This window comes from Mustela nigripes, chromosome 17 (genome assembly GCF_022355385.1).
Source record: "Mustela nigripes isolate SB6536 chromosome 17, MUSNIG.SB6536, whole genome shotgun sequence".
Lineage (NCBI taxonomy): Eukaryota > Metazoa > Chordata > Mammalia > Carnivora > Mustelidae > Mustela > Mustela nigripes.
The window spans coordinates 14,886,023-14,913,651 of NC_081573.1; the positions used below are offsets into that span (position 1 = coordinate 14,886,023).

Consider the following 27,629-nt stretch of genomic DNA (forward strand, 5'->3'; position numbering starts at 1 on the left):
GTTAAACCAAGATTGCCTTTTGCCCTTAGCTAAGTATTAGCAGCAAGGCAGCTGGGATCCTAGAGGAAGGTCACTCTGCCTGTTTCAAGGACTTGTCAGTGGGCTGTGCATAGTACGGAAATTTAACTTTTTTTTCTTTTGCCTTGTTTCCCACATCAAAAATCAGCCACCACATCACACCCATTGAGGAACACTGTATGTTTTGCCTACATATTATCCGACTGCCCCAACATCCTAATAGCTAATGCTTCATGGCTTCCTACCCTGTTTTTAGGAGGTCATCAAAAGGATGTGACCACCAGCTGACCCATGAGCGGGACTCAAGCAATCAGAGGCGCCTCACTCCTTCCCCTGACCATGGAATGTCCTTCTGCTCACCGCCCCCACAGTGGGAGCTATCCCAGGCACATAGCAAGGTGCCCGAGCAAGGTGTCATTGAGACCATCGGGCCTTTACATAAACTTCAAGATTCTGGTAGGTGGATGGGGAGACCTACTCATCTTGCGGCGACTAAGACAACCCTCGGAAGTACCTTCCCTTGCTTATTAAACCAACCACCCACCCATCTGGAGCGATCTGCCTCCTTCTTTGGTTTTTTCTTGTCCTCTGTGTTATGGGGCCAGTTCGCAAACCAACAATTAACATATCAAGCCAGGAGCCTGAAGAAATGGGCCCTGGGAAAGGGATGTCTGCAGGGAAACTCTCCAGTTGGCCATCGATGTCTGTGTGGGGAGGAGTGGCTCCATGTGTTAGATGCTTGTGGACCACTGCACGAGAACGGGGGACGCCCCCCAAAATGCTGGCCATTGCACACTGTGGCAGGCAGGGAAATGCGAGCCTACCGAGGGGGGCTGGCCTCTACTGCCCACAGTTTGGCCCCCAGAACCTGAAGCTTGCGCTAGAGACTGGGAAGAAGAGCTGAATTCAGGAAAAGGATATGTGGCTCTCCATACTCTGCTAGCTTCAGGGCTCACAGCACGATGGGAGAGCAAAATAATAAGTTGCAGACCTTAGCAGGCCGTTTTGCAAAGCTAGGAGGGTGCAAAGTATCCCAGAAGACGAGCTGAGCACGTGTACAAAGCCTGATTAGAACATTAAGAGGTATGGTCCCTGGGAAAGTGAAAGGATCTCCTGGTGCCTGACAATGAGATGGACCACATGCCCCATGCTATCAGAGCCTTACTGCAAAGGAAAAATTTATAAGGAGATCATTCTGGACTGCTGATAATGGAGAAATATGTCCCAAAACTCTGAGGGGAAAACTTGCATCTCTCTGTCCCTTGACGATATAAATCTTAACATGCCTTTGAAATATGAACACCGCCCAGAGACTGAGGGCCAAAAGTGGGCGGGAGGAGGCTTTTCAAAATACAGACTGCTGGGGCACCTAGCTGGTTTGCTCAGTGGGGCATGGGACTCTTGATCTCGTGGTTATAGGTTCAGGCCCCACCTTGGGTATAGAGATTACTCAAAAATAAAATCTTAGGGACACCTGGGTGGCTCAGCCAATTAAGCATCTGCCTTTAGCTCAGGTCATGATCCCAGTCTCCTGGGATCAGCCCTGCATCAGGCTCCTTGCTCAGTGGCAGCCTCCTCCTCCCTCTCCCTCTGCCGCTCCCCCTGCTTGTGCTCTCTAACTCAAATAAATAAAGCCTTAAAAAATAAAATAAAATAAAAGAGAGACTGCTATAGAAGCTCCCTGGCCAAAAATCTAGTCCACAACCTCCAGAAGATGACTCGTCAAGGGCTAAAGCTTTGGAATAAAAGCTTTGGGGTTTCTGCGTCTGTCTGTATGTTTATGCACATCTGCAGACGGATGTTATGTACATGTGATATTTTCCCACCTCCGGGGGCTATTGCTAAAGTTAATTTGTAAAAGGGTTCTATTTAATTGGCTTAAAGAAAAATAAGCTTTAGGATCAATACTGTACTTACGGAAAAGTAAAGTGTCATTTTCTTTCATCTGCTAAAAGGACAGTTTTCCTGGACTGTTGGTCTGCTCTTGATAAGATTATGAAAGGCTCTTCTTGATGTAGATAATCTGCCTAGAAAATAGATTGTTTTATCAAAATAAACTCCTGGGGGCGCCTGGGTGGCTCAGTGGGTTAAGCCGCTGCCTTCGGCTCAGGTCATGATCTCAGGGTCCTGGGATCGAGTCCCGCATCGGGCTCTCTGCTCAGCAGGGAGCCTGCTTCCCTCTCTCTCTCTCTGCCTGTCTCTCCATCTACTTGTGATTTCTCTCTGTCAAATAAATAAATAAAATCTTAAAAAAAAAATAAAATAAAATAAACTCCTGTGCTCCCTGTTGTCTTTATCAGGTATTTGATTACTTAAGAAAACTGATTCTTGGGGCACCTGGGTGGGTTAAGCCTCCGCCTCCAGCTCAGGTCATGATCTTGGAGGCATCAGGCTCTCTGCTCAGCGGGGAACCTGCTTCTCCCTCTCTCTCAGCCTGCCTCTCTGCCTACTTATGATCTCTTTTTCTGTCAAATAAATAAATAAAATCTTAAAAAAAAAAAGAAAACTGATTCTTCTCTATTAAGTGAGCTAAGTATTTTGACAACTCTGCAACTATTTTTGCCTACGAAGTCTTTCATTTTCCTTTTGGTTTGATGATTAAGGATTCTTTCGCAGTGACCTATGATCCTAGTTAATCAAGTGTTTTAAAGTCTTTTGATATTTTTGATGAACTTCCCCCAAGTCATATCTAAATCAAGGCTTGTTAACCTCAAACTATGGGACTTTCCAGAGAAAATATCGAAAGATGTGTTCTCTGTCATTATAGAAGAAAGATATTAAAGTAATTGAGTTTATTTTATGTTCTAAATTACATGGGAGAGGGACCTGGCTGGCTCTGTCCGTCAAGCATGTGACTCTTGATTTTGGGGTTGAACTGGGTATAGAGGTCACTTAAAAATAAAATCTTTAGGGGCACCTGGGTGATACGGTCAGTTAAGTGTCTGCCTCTTGATTTTGGCTCAGGTCATGATCTCTCGGTCCTGGGATCAAGCCTTGCATCAGGCTCTGTGCTCAACAGAGACCCCTCCCTCCCCTCTCTGGCATGCTCTTTCTCTCTCAAAAGATTTTTTAAATCTTTTAAAAAATAAAAATAAATTACATGGGAAAGAGTACAGATAGGAAGTGATGTTAAACTTTCTTTATATTTGTATGGAATTTCTAAAAATCTGGTATGTCCTGGTATAGTGTTGCCAGTTGATTTTAAAATGTATGTCATAGGGGCGCCTGGGTGGCTTGGTCAGTTATGCATCTGCCTTCAGCTCAGGTCATGATCTCAGGGTCCTGGATTGAGCCCACATTGGGCTCCCTGCTCAACAGGGAGTCTAATTCATTCTCTCTCCTCTCTGCTTATGCTTTCTCTCTCTCAAATAAATAAAATCTTTTTTAAAATAAAATAAAATAAAATGTATAGGGGTATCTGGGTGGCTCAGTGGGTTAAGCCTCTGACTTCAGCTCACTCGGGTCATGATCTTAGGGTCCTGAGATTGAGCCCCACATTGGGATCTCTGCTCGGCAGGGAGCCTGCTTCCCCCTCTCTCTCTGCCTGCCTCTCTACCTACTTGTGATCTGTCAAATAAAGAAAATCTTTTTAAAAATAATAATAAAATAAAATGTATATGTCACAGAAATAACCAAATTTCCTTGTCAATTGCATTATAACTGTGACCAGATCTTTAACAATGGCTAGTTTAAAGTCTTTTCTCATTTACAGTTTCTGTTCTGCTCTGATGCTTTTGCAGAAGTGTTCATGCAAAAATACTTGTTTTCGAAGACATTCTTTGGAAAGACTCTGCCAAGTACTGTTTGGTTGTTTTTTTTTTTTGTTTTTTTTTTTTAAGATTTTATTTATTTATTTGACAGAGAAACAGCTAGAGTGGGTACACAAGTAGGGGGAATAGGAGAGGGAGGAGCAGGCTTCCTGCTGAGCAGGGAGCCCAATGCAGGGACCACTTCCAGGACCATGGGATCATGACCCAAGCTGAAGGCAGACACTTAACTAACTGAGCCACCCAGGTGCCCAAGCACAGGGTTTTTTGTTGTTGTTGTTTGTTTTATTAGGTAGGTTCCACACAGAACACAGAACATGAACTCACAACCCTGAGATCAAGACTTGAGCTGAGATGTTTGTCTGTCAGAGCCACTCAGGCGTCCCAACCAGTGCAGGTTTCTGGTAAGTATGCTCAGTTTGCCTTCATAATGGGAGGGGCAACACTGGACCTTTCCAGTGCCTCCCCACAGCTCCCTGCACAGCTCCAAAATATGGGGTCATGGGATGACAGCCAGAGATCTGTCCCCATCCTCCACCACATCAGGAAAATAGGCCTGTGATAACAGAATGATAGCACAGGAAGTCTCGTCTCTGCGGCAGGACTCTGTATAGAGTTTGCTAGAACATCTGCAAGGGAGAGGAACCCATAGAAAATTCAATATGGGGCAGTCCAACAGCCTATTAGATTACTAACAGATAAAACCACCCTGGCTAGGTGGACTAAAATCCTCTCCCAGGCTTTAATACATTTGCCTTTTTAAAAAAGATTTATTTGGGGCACCTGGGTGGCTCAGTGGGTTAAGCCTCTGCCTTCGGCTCAGGTCATGATCCCAGGGTCCTGCTTCCTCCTCTCTCTCTCTGCCTGCCTCTCTGCCTACTGCCTACTTGTGATCTCTCTCTCTGTCAAATAAATAAATAAAATCTTTAAAAAAAATAAAAAAGATTTATTTATTTTTATTTGAAAGAGGGAAAGAGAGAGCATGAGCTCGGGGGAAGGGCAGAGGAAGAGAGGGAGAGAGAATCTCAAGCAGTCTCCACGCCCAGCATAGAGCCCGATGGTGGGCTTGATCCCAGGACCCTAAGAACGTGGAATCAAGAGTTGGATAGGTAACCAACTGAGCCACCCAGGCGGCCCCTACATGTGAATGATCACCCGGAAGGACTTGTTGCGCCATATGCCAGTCTGAACACCCCTTCAGAGATGCCCAACACCAGAAGGGCATGGAAGTCATGTCCCAACTCTCACTGCAGATCAACGTGCTTTGCTACTGAGAACCCCAAGCCCCAACGCACCTGAGACAGGAATTATCTACTCGCATCTGCGGTGACTCATCCCACTGGGATAGGGGGGCAACCTTGAACGAGGGGCAACTACTCCATCTCCACTGGGTCCCGCTGTCCTGCTGTGAGCTGGACTTGTCGAAATCCATCATACCTGGAACGGAACACACACCATTCACTGAGAGAAGGGAAAAAGCGGGAGTCCTATTCTGGCGTGTCCAGCCCCGAGCCCCCAGTCCATCTCCTCCCACCTGACAGTGCCACCTCCATTGGCCAGCATGGAGGGTCCATTCAGCCAGGTCAGGTTCCTGAAACTGCCAGTCTCCCTCTCCTCAAGGCCAAGTGGGCACAGTCTTGCCATGGGCCCCATCGTTTGGCTGTAGCTTTGTTCCCCTGTTGGCCGAGGGTCATTAGGGTCTACCAAAGCCCTTATTCAGGTCACCCAGCAAGCCTTAAATGATAGGCAGCAAAGCCTGTCTTTACAACACGAAACAGATGAGGAGAGCGGTCCCCCCAAATAGAATGGCTTTGGATATTATCGCTACTTTGCAAGGAGATGCATGTGTCGTTATCCAAACACAAGGTCATGTGCTCCTGCCTGATGAGGCAGCTAAGGCAGTCTTTATTAAATCATATGGGGACACAAGTGAACACTTTCAGCAATGCGCCCCTCCCCCCCAGCCTCGGGGACTTAATAAACCAGTGGTTAGAAGCATGGAACTCTTGATGGAAAAACTGTTAGTTATTTTAGGAATCATCGTCTTCATCCGGGTTTTCTCTTCCACGTGCCTGTATCCACCTTCCTCCAAAAAGCCTCCCAACGAGCCACCTCCGTGCTAGTGGAACTCCGTGCTGGCCACTCAGGGCACATTGTGCATGGGGGGGGGGGGGGTGTCCAATCGTAAGAGCTGGCCATGAGGGGTGGAGTACTGGGGGAGGTCATCCAGAAGACATAACCGCCGGCTGACCCACGAGCTGGACTCAGGCAATCAGAGGCCTCCCTCCCTCCCCTGACTGTGGAATGTCCTTCTGCCCACCATGCCCACAGTGGGAGCTGTCCCAAGGACAGAGCCTTGCCCAAGTAAGGTGTTGTTGAGACCATCTGGCTCTATATAATCTTTAAGATGCTGGTGGGTGGGTGGGGAGACGTACCTCATCTTGCAGTGCCCAAGACAAGCCTTGTGAGCACATTCCTTGCTTATTAAACCAGTGGTCTGCCTCTTTCTTTGGTCTCTCCTTGTCCTCTATGTACAGGGGGGCCAGTTCGCAAACCAACAATGACACAATCTTACACAGTCAAGATTGCATGATCCACAGGGCCAGTCTCAGAGTAAAGAGACCTTGCCCACGGCCACACACCTCAGAAAGGGAGGAGTCAGGATTTGGACCCAGGCCATCCGTCTCCTGAGCACCTGTGTGCTCCCAGCCTCTGAACCGTATCACCCGCACTGGGAGAGGATCGAAGTCAAAAGTCAGCCTCTCGTTGATGGGATTTTTGTTGACCCTTGGTCACGGCTGAATTCCCAGTGCCTAGAATGGGGCCTGGCACAGAGTAGTGCCCAATAAATACTCGTTAAATGAAAGAGTGAACAAATTAGAGACTCAATTGTCAACCAGTTTTTTAAAATTATTATTACGAAATAAGTGACATATGGTACAACTATTTTTGGAAAATGACTTGGCAGTTTTAAAAAATTTTTTAAAAGATTTATTTATTTCAGGGAGAGTGAGTGCGGGGGTGGAGGAGAAGGGGGGGAAACCCAAGAAGACCCCACCCTGAGCACTGAGCACAGAGCTCTATGTGGGGTTTGATCTCATGACCCATGAGACCATGGACCAAGCTGAAACCAAGAGTCAGGCAGCCTACCAACTGGGCCACCCAGGTGCCCCTTAATTTTTTTTTTTTTTTAACTTAAATGATCTCTACACCTAACATGGGGCTTGAACTCACGACCCTTAGATCAAGAGTCACATGCTCTACCAATGAGCCAACCAGGTGCCCCGAGCTTGGCAGCCTCTTAAAAATTCAAATACAGGGGGGCTTTGGATGGCTCAGTCGATCAAGGGTCATCTGACTCTTGGGGCACCTGAGTGGCTCAGTGGGCTAGTCCTCTGCTTTCGGCTCAGGTCATGATCTCAGGGTCCTGGGATCGAGCCCCACGTGGGGCTCTCTGCTCAGCGGGGAGCCTGCTTCTCCCTCTCTCTCTGCCTGCCTCCCTGCCTACTTATAATCTGTCATATAAATAAATAAAATCTTTAAAAAAATTGTTTTAAAAGTCATCTGACTCTTGATTTCAGCTTGGGTCATGATATCAGGGTCCTGGGATCAAGCCCAGTGTCAGGTTCCCCACTCAGTGGGGAGTCTGCTTGTCTCCTTGACCCTCTGACCCTCCCCACACACTCTCTGTCAAGTAAATAAATCTTTTTTTTTTTTTAAGTTAAATATATACCTACCAAGTATGATTCAGGAATTCCACTCCTAGGTGTGTACCCTAGAGAAATGAAAGCGTATGTTCACACGAAGACTCGTACACCAGTGTTCACATCACTTCTATCTGTAATTGCCAAAAACTAGAAAGAAGGCAAAGGTCCACCAAGAGGTGACTTGATAAATCAATCATGGCGACTTGATAAACTGTCCCCTGCAATGGCCTAGCTCGACACGCATGAAGCACAAAACAGTGATGTTGAGTGAAAAAAGCCAGACACGAAAATCCACACTGTATCATTTCATTCGGGAAGATGCCAACTAACCAATAGTGACAGAAACCAAGCAGATCAGTGTCTGTGAGGTGGGGACGAGGGACAGAGGGGCAAGGGACGATGGGTTTGATGAAGAAATTCAGGAATGATGCCTACGTTCATTCTCACCGCCATGATCTTGGTTGCGGTGGTGGCTTCCCAGGTTTACAGAAGCCGACACTCCTCAACTTGTATACTTTTATTATGTCATTTGGACCTCAATAGACTTTGCGGGAGGGGGTGTCCCAGCTATGGAATGCAATGGAGACTTTTCCTCCTCCAGAACTGGACTTAACACACCGGCCCCTGAGGGCATCTGAACTTTCATTCTGACACTCCATAGACCGTGAAGCTATTTCCGCTTAGAGTCCTAAAGAGGCTTTGAAAAGAAAAGAAAGCTGACCTATTTCTGCGCTCAGACCTGTCACTTTTCTCTCCTGAGACCCCGAGCCCACAGGGGATCCCTTTCTTGAATGGGGGAAGAGAAAAATGAGAATATGCATGGGGAAAAAAAGGAAGCGCAGCAGATGGGAACAGGGCTGGCTACGCACCTCCCCCCACCCCAGCCCCAGGCACAAGGGAGAAGGTGGGGGGGGTGACGATGCATGAGGGGGGTGGGCGTGGTGAGAAGGTGACTGTGATTCTCTCAGGAAGCAAGAAGGAGGTCACTGCTGGGAGTGGGGAGGAAGAAAGAGCTCTTGGAGGTTTGAAGAGAAGGTCTGATATGTCATCTGGGAGGATCAAGGGACCAGGGCCACCGGCAAAGTTGCCAAGCAGTGCTGTGGTCCCCACCTAGTCGGTGGGCATGAAGTTAAGGCGGGGCCAGGTAGCCTGGGTGTGTATTTTTCTCCGCCCCCATTGGGCTGCACAGGTGCGGGCCTGCGATAGGGAGAAGCTTGGATTTTATAAGGACTGTGGTTTTGCCAGATGAGTACGGTGAGGTGGGGAGGTGTGCAGTGAACGTGTGAGCGGGTGATCCTAATGGTTGGTGGAGGAATTCGATCTGTGTGAAGACACGAAGGGGCTGAGGGGTAGAGGAATGGTGTTGGAGGAAATTGTTGGGAGTTGAGGTTTTCAAAGGAATGAACTAGAAAGGCAGGATACAAGGCATGGCGAGTGAGATGCTTGAAGCTGAGGTTCTAAGAGGCCGTGGTTACTGAGACAGAGTGGAGATGTACCCACTGGAGGGAGGGGCTAAGAAGAAGACAAGTTCACCAGAGAAGAGGAGGTCTAGGAGCCCAGAGGATGGCCTAAGGGTCGTCTACCTGGGTGTGGAAGTCACTGAGGATGGTGAGAGAGGCACAACAAGAGACAGTGAGCCAGAAGCTGAGAGTCCTGGAGGAGTGAGCAGTAGCAGTTGTTAACCTATGAAGACAAATTCGCTATGTCCATGCAGAGGGAATATTACTTGGCCACAAAAAGGAGTGAAGGACATCCCATAATTTGGATGACCCCTGAACACTACTGGTCACGTGTTTAGGATCCCATTGATAGTAAATGCTCAGAAGGGGCAAATCCATAGAGACTGAAAGTAGCTTAAGGGTTGCTGGGGGTTGAAGGAGATGGAGTTTCTTTTAGGGGTGATAAGAAAGTTCTGGAATTAGTGGCGACTGTCCACGACCTTGTGAATAAAACCCACTAAGTTGTATACTCTAAAAGGATTAATGTATCTCAATAAAAATGTTACTTTAAAAAAAATCTGGGGACGTCCAGGTGGTTCAGTTCTTTAAGCATTGGCCTTTGGCTCTGGTCATGATCCCGGATTCCAAGATGGAGCCCCACATCAGGCTCCCTTCTCAGCAGGGAGTCAGCTTCTCCCTCTCCCTCTGCCCCTCCATATGCACTTGCTCTCACTGGCTCTCTCTTGCACATACACGCTCTATCTCAAATAAGTAAAATCTTTTTTAAAAATAACAATTATCGGCGCCTGGGTGGTTCAGCTAGTTAAATGTCTGCCTTCAGCTCAGGTCATGATCCCAGGATCCTGGGATTGAGTCCCACTTGGGCTCCCTGCTCAGCGGGGAGTTAGCTTCTCCCTCTGACCTCCCCTCCCCCGCATACTCTCTCTTTCTCAAATAAATAAATAAAATCTTTTTTTTTTAAAGCAACCTCTCATAGTGGATAGAGCACCAAAAGGAGTTGGGGACCTTAGCCACCACTATGGGCCCTGCAGCTGGGAATTTTGAATCATGGGGAGCTTTGACCCCTCAGCCTGTCCTATGGGCTCTACTTCCAAAACAGATCCACAACTCGCCCACTTCAACCCCTCCATGGCCCCCACTCCTCCAGACTGTTCTCCTGAATCAGCCTCCTGACTGATCTCCTGGCTCCTGCCCCACCTCCCACAGTCTGTTTCTCACACCCACACCCTGCTGTGAATAACTGAGCCAGATCAGGGTCTTCCAAGGGCTCCACCTCCAAGGCGAAGTAAAACTCCTCCCCCAGCTTCCACTTGACTAGACTGACCCTTTTCCCATCTCTAGCAGTGTTGCTTACAGTTTACCACCCACCCAGTTCCTGGAACACACCAAGCACATTTTCACCTCAGGGCCTTTGCATTGGCTGTTCCCTCTGCTTGAAATGGTTGTCCTCCGGTATCCACCTGACTTCCTCTCTCCCCTCCTTCAGGTCTTTGTGAGAAGGTCACCTTCTCAGTGAGGCTTCCTTTGAATATCTTTTCCAGCAAACTGCCCTCATACATCCCTCATCTGTTTGGGTGGACGTTTTGGTTTTTGTTTTGTTTTGTTTTGTTTTGTTAAGATTTTCTTTATTTGAGAGAGAGAGAGCACGGCAGGGGGGGTGGGATGGGAGAGGAGAAGCAGACTCCCTGCTGAGCAGTGAGCCAGACTTGGGGCTCAGGGCTCCATCCCAGGGCCCTGGGATCATGACCTGAACGGAAGGCAGACACTTTACTGAGCCACCCAGGCGCCCTGTTTTAATTTCTAAATAGCAGCTTTCACCATTTGATACAATATGTTTTACTTAAGTGTTTCACTAGAATATAAGTATTTTGCTAGAAACTTTCCATATCTTGTTCACCGTTTTGTCCCAGGTGCCCCCACTAGTGTTGGCTCAATAAACATCCGTTGGAATGAATAAATGACCCTAGGGTAGATCCTTAAAGTCATTAAAACATACCTACTTCCAATCCCAAAAGAACCCAGATTCTAGCGAGAGGCAGAAATTAAATAACTAGATGTCTTCACCTGGCAGTAAGAGCAAAGAGGGAGACAAATGGGGAACCATGATTATATAACAATGTATGGGGGGGGTAACTAGGCTGGGATTGTCAGGAAGTGACATTTGAGTCATGGCCTATCTGAGGAGGAGCAAAGATCTGGGAGAAAATTCTAGGCAGAGGGAGGAGCCAATGCAAAGTCAGGAATGGACTCTGGGCATTTGATGCAAGGAGGAAAGGCACTGTGCCATGCATGTCACAAACAGGTGGAAGAGGGACAGGCATGGATGGGAGGGGAGCGACTAAGTCTTCTTGTGGTGTATTTCAACAGGGTTTTCCCTTCTCTGGGCCTCAACTTTACCTTATCTGCGAAATGGGTGTAGGCCTAAGGTCCCCTCTGCTTCCAGGCTTAGCATCTCTCAAGACCGCCCTAGAAGGCAGGTACTATTACCATTCTCTTATTGGAGGAGGGAAAAAGAGGCGCAAAAAGACTTAACTCACCTTCCAAGGCCACAGAGCTAGTGCGTGCAAGCTCCCTACTTGAACTCGGTGGTCTGGTCCCAGAGCCCGTGCTCTTGGAACCCGCACCGCACACTGCAGACCCCACAACCATAAGTACTGCAGTGCGGTGCCTACACGTCTTCAGCGGCGGACAAATCCCTCTCTCGGGCCATTTACAAGCTGGGGGATCCAGCATTAGCCGCTTGCGTCCCCTGAGCCCATTTCCGCTTCCGTACAGTGTGCGCCCCAACATTAACCTCAACTAACACAACACTTGGCTGACCAGGAGGAATGAGGCGTGACTGCCAAACAATTGCGTGACTTTCCGAGATGGAAGGGGGGTGGTGGGTGGAATGAGGGATTAGGGTGTTTGGGGGAAAGGGACGCGGAGCCCTAACGCAACGGTGCAACAGTCTTTCCCTGCCTTTCTGGCATTGTTTCCTCCATTCAACCGCGGAGCAACTTTCAATCTCTCCCCCCACCCCACCCCCTATTTCTTTTTTTTCCAGGCTGAAAAGAGGTCGTGGTCCCTTTAAGGCCCGCCCCTCCCTCCCCCAAAACTTCCCAGTGTCTGCTCTCTTTTCGATCCCGGACGGCCGGCCAGGCTCGCCGCCGAGCTGGTAGGGGCTGGGGGCGAGGGGTCGGGGAGGGGTGCGGGGGGTGGGTGGGAGGCGCCGCCCGCCGCCCGGGTGGGGGAGGGGCGGAGGTCGGGAGCGCGGTGGTGCAGATTACGCTACGGCCCGGCCGCCTGCTGCGGCTACGAGCCGGCTGGCTAGCGAGCCAGAACGCGCCGCGCCGAGGACGGTTCCGCCGCGTCCCCGCCGCGCGCGTCGGCGCGAGGGGCGTACGGGCCGGGCGCGGGGGCGGGGAGGGGAGGGGCCCCTCTCCCCCTCCCCCCACCGCATTCCTCTGACGTCCGGACCTCGCGACCCCGCCCTTCTGTGGGACCCGCCCCGCCTCTCGCCGTCGCACCGATCACGTGTTGAAGGCGCTGCGCCGCTTCCCATCTGTGTACCACCTTCTTTTTCGGGTTTTCCCGGTGTGATCGGGAACTGATTTAGATCCCCGTCGCCCGTTCCCAACTTTCTTTTCTCCCTAAATCTGCGAACCCAGCAGTCCTGTCCCACTGTCTTAGCGCCACTGACCCCATTTCAAACTTAGTTTCCACGAGGGCTCCTATTTCGGGAGCGCCCGTCACCAGTGGGAAGATTCCGAAGCATCTTTGCGGGAGTCGACCCTGTTTCCCACGACTCTCTAAGCGCAGTTTCTTACCACCTAACCCCAAGACGCAGCCCCATAACGTGGGGTCCTGCCTCGGCCCGGCCCCGCCCCTAGGTTCCGGCTATTGGGCTTCCTTGGACTCTAGAGACTGAGGGAGGGCGTTATCTTCAGAGTCGTCCTACCCCAAGGAAGGCAGGCCCCCCGGACACTTGGACCTTTTTTTTTTTTTTTTTTTTAAGATTTATCTGAGAGATTACGAGAGAGCGAGAGCGAGTGAGCATTGTGGGGGAGGGTCAGAGGGAGAAGCAGACTCCCTGCTGAGCAGAAAGCCCGGTGGGGGCTCGATTTGGGGATTCCAGGATCATGATCTGAGCTGAAAGCAGTCGCTTAACCAACTGAGCCACCCAGGCACCCCCCCCCCCCCCCCCCCCCCCCCGCCCCGGACACTTAGAACACCAGGACTCCCCTTTGCCCAAACGCTGTGCCGGTTGCTGTACCTAGTGCTTGGTAGGGTCCAGCCTCGCTAAGGCTTAGGCAGGGACCACCGCTCCCTTACCCACACAAGCCTCCCCCACTGGAAAAGGGATAGTCACCAGACTGTGACAAGCCACGGAGGTCAAGGCTATCGCCTGAAAACCACTGGCCTGAGTGGCCTGAGTAGGCAGGCTCGGGTCGGGACTGGTTGGGACAAGGGACGCGCTTTTCAGAGTGGAGACTCGGCACGGACAAGAGGAGTGATTCCTCCGGCAGGAGAGGTGGTAGACAAAGGGTTCTAGATGGGAGGGCCTGCACGGGCAAAGGTCGAAAAGTGCGCGTACCTTCCCTTTGTGCAAACTGAAGAGTGCTCTTTTGGCTGAATTTAGAGGTGGAGCGGAGCAGGGAAAGGACGCCGGCGAACTTGACAGGGTCCGAAGACCGTCGGCAGGGCCAATCTACGTAAAGGGTTGAGTTTGGGTTATTAAAATTCCCCTGGCGTTGTGGGGATTCGAGGTGGAGAGGAATAAGGGATAGCAGCGGAGACAGAGCCACTGGCAGCTACCCCTCTGTCTCGGTCTACCCTCCGGCACCATACACAGAATGTCAATAACTACTTGGGGTATGCCAGGCCTTCGCTGGTTTAGAGGGTCGCCCCGCCTCCGGGGACGCCTGAAAGCCTGTCCGCGCTTGCGCTCTCGCCTCCGATCCGGTCCTAGACTGAGCCAGAGAGCGCCTGGCGGCATGGGGAGGGCTTTCCTTTTTAACCCAATCGGAGACCACCGGTGGTCCTACGACCCTTTCCACTCTTCATTGACTAATCGGGTAGAGACGTAAAAGATGGGCATCTGCAGCAACCACTGGAGAGAGGCAAAAGGGAGGGGGTTTCCTTTTCTCCTTGCGGTGTGGCGCGGTAAGGGAGTCATTTTGACTGGAACGCTAACAATTTTCGGTTCGATGGATTAGTGAGGGAGCCAATAAAAGTGGGAAGAAGGCGGGGCTTCTCCGGCGAGGATGAGCGTCGTTCCTATCAGGTGCTCCAAGGGAGGCCAGGCTGTGCCAGAAATCCGACCTATCAAATTGGAGTTTATTTTAAGGCGGCGGGGTCAGCCAGATGACTGGCAGAAAACACTCGCCTATAAGGAGTGTCTCAGACAAACGAGGGCGGGCCCATCTGAAGAACGGCATGCGCTGTACCCAATAGGCACGCAAGGCGTGCGGAGGCTTCCCCTCCCCCCTTGGCGGGACCAGTGGCTCCCCCTATCGGGTGGGGGCGGCGGGTGACGGGCGTGTCCCTCCCCCAATGAGAGGCGGGGGGAGGCGGGTTCTGTGCCGCCATGTCGCGGAGGCTGCTGCCCCGGGCGGAGAAGCGGCGTCGGCGGCTGGAGCAGAGGCAGCAGCCGGACGAGCAGCGGAGGCGGTCGGGAGCGATGGTGAAGATGGCGGCGGCGGGCGGCGGAGGCGGCGGTGGCCGCTACTACGGCGGCGGCAGTGAGGGCGGCCGAGCCCCTAAGCGGCTCAAGACGGACAACGCTGGCGACCAGCACGGAGGCGGTGGTGGCGGCGGTGGAGGAGCCGGGGCGGCGGGCGGCGGCGGCGGGGTGAGGCCAGGGCCTTAGGGGCCGGGAACGGCCGGGAAGGGACGGAAAAATTTCCACCTTGAGGGTATTCATGGGGGGGCGCCTCTGCGCACGCGCCCAGGCCCTCACGCCGTGACGGGGTGGGGGAGGGGCAGGCGTTGGGCAAACGGCGGGGTTTGCGCGAGGACAGGAGCTTGCGCGTGCGCGCTATTCGGAACGGTGTTGGGGGGATGGTGTGGGAGGCGGAGGAAGGAGGTTGCGCTGCGGGTGGCGCAGTGCGCAGGCGCCGCGGGCTGGAATATGAGGGGCCGGGCACGCGGCCGGGCCGTTTTTTTTTTTTTCCTTTATCGTTTAAGTCTTTGCCCTCGCGCAAGCGCATTTCTTCTTGGGCCTCGTGGGCGGGGGAGAGGGGGTGGGTTGCACCGCGTGAGCGGGAACGGGTGGGCGGTGGCCTTTTCCGCGCCTGAGTAGGGAATTCTGGCTGATCTCTCTTTAATCTATAACGTCATGGTTTGTGTCGATACAGAAGTTGATTTGCTTTGAGGATATTCCCCCCGCAACAGAATATGTTCCCATTTTTTGTGGGCTTTGAAAACCGGAAGAAAGGGGCTTGTGAAAGGTCTTTTTTGCCATTTGGGAATTGAACTAAGCTGTGGAACCATCACAAGTTCCTTGGGGTTACAGTTTCATAGGGTTAACTGGATGGAGTTGGTTTGGTAAACCAAAATGTTCTCTGAGGGTGGACATTTTCGAAGGCATTCGACGTCGTTGGTCTCCTAGTCGGAAAGGACCACCGTTTGTCCTTCCTGACTTGGAGCTGATTCCCTCCTCCTTCCCAAGTTCGTGAAGTTCTCTCCTTTTCAGCCATTTGTAGGATTTTTCTGGGGTTTGGTGGTGAGCTGTAGCAGTGATTTCTAGTGTTTTAACTTGCGGCAGGCCTTGTTAGACTCATTTTAAAACTACTTGACCTAAATCTTCCAACAGTTTGTATGAGATACAGGGTGGTATTACAAGTGGGGACTTGTAGAGCTAAGCTGAGGTAAATTTGTGTAGCTTACATAGCTAGTGATGGGGGAGGGGCTGGGATTAGAATTTATGGGCTGTGGAACTCCAAACCGCTGAGCTGGTAACCACCAGGCGGGTGTGCCTCCTGTGGTTTGTGTGGTTCATTCCTGAAATAGAATCCAATTCTGCCCCTGTTGTATGGGCTTCTGCTTGGTGGCTCTCAAACAGGAGGTTGGGCCCAGAGCCCAAGAGACATGGAGAAAGTTACTTTCCTACTGATTCCCAGAGGCTTCTGTGTGGGTGGATAGATACTTCTTGTGGGGGAATCGTGTTGGTTTTTAGAGATGTGGGTTGGAGTTTCTTTCTTTTTTTTTTAATGACCTTTCTCATCTTATTTTCCATAATCTAGCCTAGGCAGTATTTTTTACCACAGATTTTGGTGGGTGGTTAAAGACTAGAAGTGGCTTTCACAGCTTTGGGGGCAGGGATGTTTTAATGTGACTGATCCTGGGGGTTGAGTAGTGGGGACAGTAATGCTTGGCTGGGTTTGTTGCACAAGTGAAAGGGGAAAGAAACATGCCAAGAGAACATTGTCAATGATTCAGGCTGCAGCAGAAAACAGCCCTTTCTGCCAGTGCTGTCCTGTTTCCATCCCAGTCTTTTCCCCCATTTTCTTAACCAGTGGGAAGAGAAAAATTCTAGCAGGAATGTAAGGTGTGGGACATGCCTTGTCTTCCATTCTGTCTTCTTCAGAAACTACAGCAAGAGGTATAGGCTGGCCATCCACTTGGGGCCTGAGCTCTGCTGACCCAAAATCTTTGGGGGTGGTTGCTTTGTGTTGCCATCCCTTGTGTGATACCTAAGTGTCTTACCTGATTGGGTCTCCCAACAGCATAGAGGGCAGTGGGCCACCATCTTGTATAGCAGGAAATGAAGTTACGTTCTTCCTTCCTTTTTCAGGAGAACTACGATGACCCACACAAAACCCCTGCCTCCCCAGTTGTCCACATCAGGGGCCTGATTGACGGCGTGGTGGAAGCTGACCTTGTGGAAGCCTTGCAGGAATTTGGACCCATCAGGTACTCCTCAGAGGCTATGGGTTGGACGTAGAAGTCTGTTTCTTGGGGTCCTGTGTGTCCTTAGTTTCTGGTGGGAAGTGACATAGCCAGTTTGGCCCAAGGTTCTTTAGTTAGGTCCTGGGACTCCTCCACTCTTGGGTTTAGCCCTTATACTTTGGGTCAGGTTATAGCAAGTTTCTTGTCCCCCCCCCCTTCAGTTTTTTTTTTCTTCTAGCCTTTAATCTGGATTCTCTTGTTTAGTGAGTATTTTTGTCACATGTTAGGTACTCGGACTAGAGTAGAAATACAATAAAAATGAAACTTTGGGGCTCCTCCAACAGTTGCCCATCCAGAGCAGTCAGCACTGTGATAGGAAAACCTAGGAGCCTTCAGGAGGCATCTGGCTCAGGGGAAGAGGATTTAGGAAGGAAGACCTCCCAGAGGATGTGATGCCGTAGCTACATCTCTTTTGCCTATTGTGCCACTTAGGGTACAGGGTGTTCAGGTCAGGAAACCATGGTGGAGGTACAGAGGAGTCCAGAGAGATGAGTCTATTCAGGGCAAGTTGAATGTCATCCTTTTGTTCTATGTTCCCTTGAGAGGACCAAAACATGTGTTTTTTCTGCTAGCTATGTGGTAGTAATGCCTAAAAAGAGACAAGCGTTGGTAGAGTTTGAAGACGTGTTGGGGGCTTGCAACGCTGTGAACTACGCGGCCGACAACCAGATCTACATTGCTGGCCACCCAGCTTTTGTCAATTACTCTACCAGCCAGAAGATCTCCCGCCCTGGGGACTCGGATGACTCCCGGAGCGTCAACAGTGTGCTTCTCTTTACCATTCTGAACCCGATCTATTCGATTACCACGGTGCGTGCCCAACAGGCTTTCTTTTAGATGCTTTTGTGAGCTCGCTCTTCCTCCTGTCCTCTCCCCTGAGCCAGATTGACCTGCCAGTGCTCTTTCATCTTGCATGTGTGCTTTTTACAGGATGTTCTTTATACTATTTGCAATCCTTGTGGTCCTGTCCAGAGAATTGTTATTTTCCGGAAGAATGGAGTCCAGGCCATGGTGGAATATCCTTTGCTGGGAAAGGGGAATTCTTTGAGGTGGGGGCTCTCACAAGGCTCAGCAGGGGGCTGTCCTTTCAACCAGCACGGGCTCCTGATGGCCACCAGGTACCAGATCGTTTCCTGGAGCCCCCAGTCTGATGGGAGGGGTCATTAACGAACACACTGGCGTGTACTGTGAAAGCTCAGAGTCTAAATTGCTGCGAAGAGGAGGAGTGCCCAGCACATCTGGTGGGGTGATGCTCTGTTGCCATGAAGTAGGAGCTGGTATCGGGGCAGAAGAACTGGTCTCTGTAAAGGCTGTCAGGTGGGCAGCAGCTTAGTGTTAGAGAAAGCAAACGGCCTGACTACTTACGAGTGGGAGAGGGTTCACTGCAGGCTTTGGAAGCAGTGAGCAGGGCATCTGAGGCAGTGCTGTGAAACATGGGTCAGGGTGCGGTGGGAAGCCACTGACAGGGTTTAGGCAGGAATTTCACCTGGTTGATGTTTCAGAGATTGTCCAGGCTTCGTCAAAGCACAGCACTAGAGGGAGAGGATTGGGCAGAGGGAAAGTGGCTTGGCCTAGGGTGGTGGCAGAAGGAGTTGCTGCCTCCTCTGGGCCTCTGGGCTGGTGGGGTTGGGAGTGCAGGTGAGAGAGGAACTCTGGACAGTGACTGCCCACCCAGAGCCGCACTCTAGCCCTTTCCATGTGAGCAGCTAGTGACTGTGGGTGAGAAGCTCACCCCAGAACTCACATGCAGTGTGGTCTTTGGGGTGTTCCCTCGTCCTTGTCCCTTTCTGGGACCACTTAAAGCTCTTTCCAAAGAGCACCTGTCTCGGGGCTTTCCTTAACTTTACCCACATTTGATTCTGTGCAGAGTGCCCAGCGGGCAAAGGCCTCGCTCAATGGGGCTGACATTTATTCAGGCTGCTGCACTCTGAAGATTGAATATGCGAAGGTGGGTTTGGAAATGACTGCCCCTTGTCAGCTTCCAGGTGAGCTGGGGGACCTGGCTAATTTCAAGCTTTGTCTTGTCCCTACAGCCCACACGCTTGAATGTGTTCAAGAATGATCAGGATACTTGGGACTACACAAACCCCAATCTCAGTGGACAAGGTAATCCCGATGGCAACTTTGTTCTAAACACATCCGCCTTGCCTTCACTCGACTAGTGCACTTCATAGACCCGGGCTCAGGGTTATGTAATGCCATTGGGCTCCCTGTGGACATGGGAGGGTCTGGGGGGTGTTGCGCGGTCAGCTCTTGGAAAAGATGCTCCAGTGGGAGAGGGTAAATGAGGGGGCCTCTAGGTTGTAGCTGCTGCCGGGGGCCCTTTGACGTGGCTGAGGGTGTAAAGCCAGGGCAGAGGTTTGGACGGGGTTGGGGAGCAGGGAGGGCCTCGTTGAGCACAGGACGTGGCAATGGCTTATAAACCAGTAGCAGCTCCCAGATGGATTCTGCTGTTGCCCATCTAGGAGCCTGCCTAGGGTCACTGACTCTCCATTCTCAACTGGGCCCGGCATGGTTCTCTTGCTCGCCACTATCAAGAGGGTCTGCTGGGGGAAGGGCGGGCAGACTGGGGAGGTGACGAGGGCGCCCAGACCCTTGGAGCAGAGCCTTTGAGCAAGTTGACCTTGTGGAGGTGACACCCTGGATTGGAGCAGGGCAGACACGCCTCACCTCCCTTGTAGCGGGGACTCAACATCTCTGCGGGGGGCCCAAACGGACAACCCCCTTCCTAGACTCTGTCAAGAATGGTTTGCCTTGGATAGGAGGGAGAGGTGGAGGATTGCCTTTGGAAAAGCAGCGGCATCCCCTCAGCAAGACCATCCATCTCTGTCTGTCTTGGTCTGATACGTCGGACTAGGCCACGGGCTGAGGGAGGAGGCCGGTTGCTGACCTCTCACGGGCCCTGGGAGGCCAAAGGCCCCCATTCCTAGGCGGGCCTGTCTTGCTCGCCCTCGCAGCTGGGAAGCAGTGGGCAGGGTGGGCTAGACTCTCCCCAGGACCCTCACGGTGGGCACTGTGGGCCTGGCCGCCCCTCCAGAGGTCAGAGGCAAATTGGTGACCGAGTGAATGTACCAGAGCGGGCAATGGCATTACATGACCGCTAACAGAAACATGGCAACCAACCATTTCTTCTCCAAGGAACATAAATAGAAGATGTGCAGACCGGCAGGGGCTAGTGGCAGGGGCTGGTTGTGCATTGGTTTTGATGCCTCTCAGCTCTGGCCGCCCCAAGACTGGGGGGCAAAAACGAGAGCTGAGGAGGTGGCCTGGAGTGAGGGCGGTGCTTCGCCACCCCTCGGGAACCATACTTCAGCGGCTCTGCCTCTGCACATTGCTCACCAACACACAGGGTAGAAACCACTAGCTCTTCCTGGAGAGAACAGAACACGCAGCCTGCACCACGTCCCCAGAAACAGCCGCAGACTTGAGCTCACTACATCAAGAACACCACACCGCGCTCCAAGGAACAGCTACAAGCACAGAGACAGAGGCAGACAGAGACAAAGAGAGAAAGAGACGCAACATGGCAGCAGACACTGCTTTTTTATTAAACATTAAAAAAAAGTCAAAATCCAAGCAAACTTGAACCCGAAAATGTACACAGAAGTAGGAAACACAGAGAACAGAGCTCTCCCAGCCAGCCAGCGGCGCTCTTTTCGGAGAACGTTTCATAGACTGAAGTAGATTCCATGGGCCTCCAAGACAATAGGATCCTCTCTCCATTCCTCGCCATATGGGTTGTTTTTTTGTTTTTTGCTTTTAAGTCCTTTGGTTTGGGGAGGGCCTTTTTTTTGTTCTTTTCTGTTTTGATATTTTTATTTTTTCTGCAGTCATCGGCTGCCAACATAATCTGCACCAACTGGAGCTCAGAAACAAAAATTAAACCACAACAACCAAAAAAAAAAAAAAATCAAAAAAAAAAAAAAAACCAGACCTAAAACCAGACAGCCAAACAGCTCAGAGGTACACAGTTACCTGCTGGCGGGTAACCAGGCGCGCTCCCAAGGCCAAAAGCGCGGGCATAGTGGGGCCACTGGCACACCTCATATCCAGGAGACACGCACACGGAGCGCTACACAGCCAGAAGCACCGCACTGCAGCACACAGTGTGAGGAGCTGACAACACGGAGGGACACTACCCACCTCATACACCTTTATTTGCCACTTTTCTGGTATCTTCTGAGGACAGAACATCTGTGAGCCATTTTTGATTTAATCAAAAACATTGACTTTTAAGACAATTCTTTAAAAAAAAAATTGTATCGGGTGTGTACCGTGACTTGTATTTATGACTGTAAAACCATGTGATGCAGGGTCGCAGTGTATGTTTGATGGGACGCCATCTTTCAGAACTGTGCTAACTCACTGTTGAAGCGTCCAATGGTAAGAGAAAATACAGATTTGTTTTTTGTGACAAATGGACATTGTACTCTGTACTTCTGCTGTAAGTAGCCCTTTTCCATCTTTGTAATGACTGATTGTTGGAAACAAAACCCAGGCCGGGTGGCAGGAAAGGGCAGTGGTCTCGAGCCCTGGGTTTTGGAGTCAGCCAGACCTGGGTTCAAATCCTGGCTCGGCCGCTAACTTTTGCTTTGTGACCTTGGGCCAAAGTGTCTTTTAACTGGTCAGTTAAAAGTTGAGTGCTCAGGTTCCTTATCTGTAAAACGGGGCAAAAATAGTACCTACCTCATAGGGTTGTTGTGAGGAATTTCCGAAGCGGTGATGTCTGTAAAGCGCTTTGCACAGTGTCTGCCACTCAAGCGCTAAATTCGTGTAGCGACTATGAATTACAGCTGGGGTCTGGGGTGGATCTGCGCCATTGTCGGGGTCTGAGAATGTCAATGCCTTGTATATGACTGTTCAATTGAATTGGTTCTGATGTTGCCCTGCTTGTCCTTTCCCACAGTCCCTCTCCTCGGGTTGGGTGTGACGATGGGGGGGGTGGCAGGGAGGATCAGGGTTGAGAAGGAAGGGACCTAGAGAGTAGGGCCTAGAGCTCCTAGAACTTTGGAACTATGGGGACCAGATTTTATGTTCTTTCTGCCTTGCCTTTCCTTGGTGGTTTTCCTGCTCTTAACTCCTCTCCCATTATCGGTAGGAGTTTGAGGAATTTGTTCTTGCCCTCTGTAACATAACAGTGTCTGTAGCATCTGCAGGTTCCCCAGATGGCCTGAGAGTTGGGCTTCCCATTTGGGCCAGGGCAGGAGGGAGAGAGAGAGCCCAGAAGCTGATCTCATCCGTCCCAGAGAAAGGAGACCAGCTACTTTGCACCGGCTGGGGAAGGGGAGTGGGCTTTAGTCCTGAGGCTTGGGCTTCATGCCCACCATGGGTCAGGCCATAGGAAGGAGGCCCCAGCAACTCTGGTGAGGAAGGGGGGTTTGCCTAGGCACACAGGAACTGAAGGTCTTCGAGATTAGCCTCTAGTCAGGAGGGTGATCCTGTTTGTTCCTGGATGGCCTCTAACTGTCTTTTCTGTCCTCAGGTGATCCTGGCAGCAACCCTAATAAACGCCAGAGACAGCCCCCTCTCCTGGGAGATCATCCCGCAGAATATGGTGAGGGCAGGGGGTTCCCTTCCGTGGACTCCCGTGGCTCATGTGCCCCTGCCCGCCGCCCGCCGCGCAAATTCTCACCCGTCCTCCCTCTCTTTCCTTCCCACCCCCCAGGAGGGCCCCACGGTGGGTACCACAGCCATTACCATGATGAGGGCTACGGGCCCCCCCCACCTCACTACGAAGGGAGAAGGATGGGCCCACCAGTGGGGGGTCACCGTCGGGGCCCAAGTCGCTACGGCCCCCAGTATGGGCACCCCCCACCCCCTCCCCCACCACCCGAGTATGGCCCCCACGCCGACAGCCCTGTGCTCATGGTCTATGGCTTGGATCAATCTAAGATGAACTGTGATCGGGTCTTCAATGTCTTCTGCTTGTATGGCAATGTGGAGAAGGTGAGTCTCTGTCAGATCTGTTGCTACCCTTGCAGCCCAAGCGGGCCGAGCCTCATGTGTCACAGTGGGGGAAGGAGCCTGGCTGACAGCAGGCTGTTCCAAGAGGGTGACTCACTGAAGCAGGCAGCCAGCTGCGGACATTATGTTTGGTCCTCACCATGGGTGTTTTGTCGTCTCTTAATCGGGTGCATTAACCAGGATTTCATGAAAGTACGAATGCTTAACGTCATACTTATATTTGTGATTTATAAGACTTAATTTTTGTGGCCAAAGGTCATCATGTGAGGATTTTTTCAGAAAACTGAAAGATGATCTGGCAACCCTGGGCCTTCCTGCCTTGCCTGTGGGACAGGTGGCTGTTTGCCCCTGACCAGGTGGCTTGTTTCTCTGGAACCCAGCTGAGTCCTGGGAGCTTCTGTGCTCACAACCCCTGACTTAGCCGGGGAGTCATAGCAGCGGCAACCATCACGTGGGTTAAGCTTGCCTTCTGCGCATCGGGCGCTGTGGATAGGACTGCACATGTGGCAACTTGCTTGTTACTAGAGTCCTTGATGAGATCAGTTGGGGCAATGAAGGCGCGGAGGGTAAATTACTTGCCCAGGTTTCCAGACCTTTATGTGGAAGCAGGACCTCATGCTAGAGAGATTGGCTTTGGTGCCTTTGTCACGGTTGTTCACTGCCTTCAGTCCTTTTGCCCACAGCGGCATTTCACATCGTGACCCGCTCTGCACCATGTGCGTCTGTGTGCTCACTGACAGATGTTAGTGGCAGTATCTGCTTTGTTTCCTTATTGTGCTGCCAACCACTTTTTCTTGCACTTCATTAATTGATGCACTGAGGGTTTGTGTCCTGAGGTGAGAAAGACTGGCCCGTGCGCAGAGCCCTGCCTGGGAGCCGCACACTGCTCTGCTCCTGCTGTCTTGTTCCCCAGGGGGAGACGGAAGCCTTGCTCTAGAGCCTGGAGTTCTTGCTTTTCACTAGCTCAAAAGGGGTGGAGGAAGGGTCCCTGGCAGCTGGACCGTGGCACTGATCACAGTCCCTCTCCTCAAGGTGAAATTCATGAAAAGCAAGCCGGGGGCCGCCATGGTGGAGATGGCTGATGGCTATGCTGTGGACCGGGCCATTACTCACCTCAACAACAACTTCATGTTCGGGCAGAAGCTGAATGTCTGGTACGTCCTTAGTTTCCTCAGGCTTGGGAGTGTTGGAGAGGAGCTGAGGGAAGAAGGAAAGTGGAATGGGGCCACTCTGGAAAGCACCCAGCAGAGGAGTACGGGCGAGCCTGGGTGCTTGTTTGGGCAGGAGTAGGGGGTGGCAGGTCGTGCCCCGTCACACAGCTGAAGCAGTGGGGAAATTGTCAGTCTCGCCTCAGCTGTGGAGCAGAGCCCCCTGAGGCACCCAGCATCTTCAGACAGGAGTCAGGCCACCGTGGAGGGCTTGGGGTCTGACAAAGAGCTCCCCTTCTCTGGTACAGTGTCTCCAAGCAACCAGCCATCATGCCCGGGCAGTCCTACGGGCTAGAAGACGGGTCGTGCAGTTACAAAGACTTCAGCGAATCCAGGAACAATCGGTTTTCTACCCCAGAGCAGGCAGCCAAGAATCGCATCCAGCACCCAAGCAACGTGCTGCACTTTTTCAACGCTCCTCTGGAGGTGACTGAGGAGAACTTCTTCGAGGTGGGTGCTGTGGAACTGCTCCCTCACGGCGCCATCTGAATGAGCCACGTGTTGTAGGCTTTTCTAGTACCTTGTTGAGCCACAGCTCCGCCAGGCCCTGGGGTGGGTCTGGGGATGCAGCAGGAACCAGAACGGATAGGCTGAGAACAGCACCAAAGGCCTAGCCATGGTGGAGGTCGGCTGTCCTGTTTGTGTTATTGACAGACTAGGGTGGCTGCTGTTTGCCGAAAAAGGTTTCTCCCAGTCTGGGTGAGAGAGTGGCAATTATTAGAGTCCAGTGTCAAAGCATCCATGTAGTTGGGACATTCCGTGCCTCAGTAATACCAGAAGGGAGGCTCCTGTTCAGGTCTGGTCAGAGGAGACTGGGGCATTGAGGGGGAGGAGGGCTGACTGGCAGGGTTGGACTTCAGCCCTTGCTTGGGCCTGAGCTGTTGCTGGTTGCTTCAGCAAACATTTGGTTAGTGCCAGTAAGCACCCAGGTGGGAATTTTAAGAAAAAAAACAGGTTTTGCTTTAATGATGATAGTTAAAGGTAGTGGAAACATAGTAAGAGCAGTGTTTCTAAACCTTTGTTGGGTTATGGTGGGGGGTGCCTTAGAGTATGATGTGTGATCAAAGATCAGAAATCCCAGAAAAATGTCAGTACTCTGTCACGAGCTGCTTGAATCCTGCCATGTGGTACTGCTGTTTCTGAATCCTTTCTGTGTCCTACAGATCTGCGACGAGCTGGGAGTGAAACGGCCATCTTCTGTGAAAGTATTCTCAGGCAAAAGTGAGTGAACTGCTGCTGCCGCCTTTTTTCGTTACTTGGTTGTAGGCGGGTAGACCCAATTCCTGCTCAGGTCAGCCTAAAACAAACCTTGTGTTCTGGTCAGGTGAGCGCAGCTCCTCTGGGCTGCTGGAGTGGGAATCCAAGAGTGATGCCCTGGAGACTTTGGGCTTCCTGAATCATTACCAGATGAAAAACCCAAGTGAGTATCTGTGTGTCCTGTAGTCCTCACCCTTGTGGCATGATGCTGGGCTGGCTTCAGGCCAGAGCCGTCCTCCCTGCCATCAACATAGGGCCCCAGAGATCGCTTCACTGGTGCTGACATGGGCAGGCGGGACCTGGTCGCCAGGAGATTAGCCTGATGTTCCCCGTGGGAGGGAGATCCAGCCTGGCTGCTTGCTGTCACCTGCTCTGCCAGCTTCGGGGTTACTGAGACTCGTCCTCCATGGACTGGTGTTCTATGCGTCAGAAGCTGCCAGTAAACACTGAGCACTGTCTGTTGCACAGGCTGGCTCAGAGGGTACCCAGGAAAAGGGCTCATCTGGCCAATAGGGAACATCCGCCCACTTACGGCCTGGGCCAGCTGGGGAGCTGGGAATGGGATTCCCTGTGGAATCAAAGGCAGGGGTGGGGGAGTGCCTCTTCAGTATTGGGCTTGATTGTAAGTCTCACGTTGGGAAGTGACTAGTTAGATCCCTGCAGCCGAACAACAGAAATGGAGGAGGGGCTGGGTGGTTGGCACCTGCAGAGAAGGAGGGGTGCAGCCAAACCTGTCTTCTCCTTTGCAGATGGTCCATATCCTTACACTCTGAAGTTGTGTTTCTCCACCGCTCAGCACGCCTCCTAATAGGTGACCCAGAAGAGTCCCATCTGAGCAGGAAAATGTTTCTCTTTCCTTTATGCTGTTTGTTTTGTTTTGTTTCTGGGGTTTTTTTTTTCCTTTTTTTTTTTTTTTTTTTTTTTTTTGCAAAAGTTCCTGTATTCCTTTTTTTAAATGCTAGGTTAGTGGGCTTAACCATAACGGAAATGCTGGAAGTCTGGAGGGGGAGGGGAAGGGGACCTGGTATCTCCCAAGATTAATGTTCACTTTTTAAAAAAATTATTGTATGTGTGATTTTTTTTTTTCCTGTTCATACATTTGTGCTGCCTGTGTACTCTTGGCACATTTCAATAAAATTGTTTGGAAAATAAACATTGCGCTTACTGGGATTCCAGGGTGTGTCTGTTTCCCTCCCACTGGTCTCCAGCCTAAGAGCAGGCAGGCCGGGACACAGCTACGGGCCCTTGGGAGCTGCCAGCCCAGCCCAGGAATGTGGCAGGGAATTAAAAGGAATCTGGTGAGGAAAACCTGGGAAGAGGGCTGGTGGCGTTTTTTCATGGGCCCTGCCCAAGGAAGCTGAATCTAGTTGGAGAGTCATCTTTTAAGAGGTAAATGGTGCTACAAATTTCAAGAGTTAAAAAAAGCGCTTTCGGGGCGCCTGGGTGGCTCAGTGGGTTAAGCTGCTGCCTTCAGCTCAGGTCATGATCTCCGGGTCCTGGGATCGAGTCCCGCATCGGGCTCTCTGCTCAGCAGGGAGCCTGCTTCCCTCTCTCTCTCTGCCTGCCTCTCTGACTACTTGTGATTTCTCTCTGTCAAATAAATAAAATCTTTAATAAATAAATAAATAAATAAAAGCGCTTTCATCCTGCCAAGTACTTGGTTTTTATAAGATTAGAAAGTAAAATCTCGGGTAGAAGTGAAGGTCTGCTCCCCAGTCCCTTTAACAATTTTTGACGTCTTTCCCCACCCACGTAAATTTTCTTTTAACAAAATGCTTTATTCTGTGCACTGTTCTGTATCATATCACACACATAGCTTCCTTCTTTTCTTTACCCCTGCGCAGAAGCTCATGGGGAATGTCATTTCCCTTTCCATGGTCTGAAAAGTACAATCTAGTTTCTTGCTACTATAAACAGTACTGCTGTGCATACAAATCCCTTAAGCCAACTTCCCTCCCTGATAACTGATCTGGAGGTTAATTCCTAGCAGTGGAATTGCTGAGTTAAAAGACAATTCAAGGTGTCTGATAATTTAGGGCATCTGGTTAAAACACCAAAAAGCAAGTCTTGGTCTCAGGGTTGTGAGTTGAAGCCCAGCATTGGGTTCCATGCTGGTGGCTCAGTCTCCCTTCAGCTCTGGTCGTGATCTCACGGTTTTGGTTGGGATCAGCCCTCAGTATCAGGCTCCCTGCTTGGCAGGAAGCCTGCTTCTCCCTTTCCCATTGCCCCTGCTTGTGTTCCCTCTCCAGCCTGCTGCTCCCTCTCACAACACCCCTCTCCCCGCCTTGTGTTCCCTTTCTCCCAGTGTCTGTCAAA

The 27,629-nt window shown here is 51.3% G+C and overlaps 2 protein-coding genes and 1 long non-coding RNA gene across 9 annotated transcripts in view; 2 read left to right on the top strand and 1 right to left on the bottom strand.

Annotated features, from left to right (window-relative positions):
• RINL (Ras and Rab interactor like) overlaps window positions 1-2,025 on the top strand; it is a 15,252-nt gene extending 13,227 nt beyond the window's left edge. For 2 of the 3 annotated variants that reach the window (XM_059381212.1, XM_059381211.1), the window contains one exon: window positions 275-1,942. In XM_059381212.1, coding sequence (XP_059237195.1) covers window positions 275-295 — 21 coding nt within the window. In that variant the 3' untranslated portion in view covers window positions 296-1,942. Of the gene's footprint in view, window positions 1-274 lie in introns of all 3 variants that reach the window. The other variant, XM_059381214.1, reaches the window with a different exon arrangement.
• Window positions 1-14,415, bottom strand: part of LOC132004752 (uncharacterized) — a 20,523-nt gene extending 6,108 nt beyond the window's left edge. Inside the window, exons 1-4 of one of the 3 annotated variants that reach the window (XR_009400633.1) lie at window positions 13,529-14,415; window positions 7,523-7,560; window positions 5,081-5,222; window positions 1,936-2,045 (exon numbers count right to left, since the gene is read on the bottom strand). This is a non-coding gene — a long non-coding RNA (uncharacterized LOC132004752). Of the gene's footprint in view, window positions 1-1,935; window positions 2,046-5,080; window positions 5,223-7,522; window positions 7,561-11,489; window positions 12,097-13,528 lie in introns of those variants that run through there. The other 2 variants (XR_009400631.1, XR_009400632.1) reach the window with 2 other exon arrangements.
• On the top strand, window positions 12,027-26,483 carry HNRNPL (heterogeneous nuclear ribonucleoprotein L). Of its 3 annotated transcripts, XM_059381208.1 has the most exons (13): window positions 14,493-14,785; window positions 16,730-16,848; window positions 17,457-17,694; window positions 17,815-17,900; window positions 18,736-18,832; window positions 18,918-18,990; window positions 22,367-22,438; window positions 22,550-22,830; window positions 23,881-24,002; window positions 24,305-24,506; window positions 25,220-25,277; window positions 25,381-25,476; window positions 26,063-26,483. In XM_059381208.1, the coding sequence occupies exons 1-13, from the start codon at window positions 14,522-14,524 to the stop codon at window positions 26,119-26,121; spliced, it is 1,767 nt and encodes a 588-aa protein (XP_059237191.1). In that variant the 5' UTR covers window positions 14,493-14,521; the 3' UTR covers window positions 26,122-26,483. The 3 variants fall into 3 exon arrangements, with proteins under 3 accessions (XP_059237192.1, XP_059237190.1, XP_059237191.1); XM_059381209.1 differs by lacking the exon at window positions 14,493-14,785 and adding an exon at window positions 12,027-12,109 and having other exon boundaries at window positions 22,367-22,830; XM_059381207.1 differs by having other exon boundaries at window positions 14,491-14,785; window positions 22,367-22,830.
• The last annotated feature ends 1,146 nt before the right edge of the window (window positions 26,484-27,629 follow it).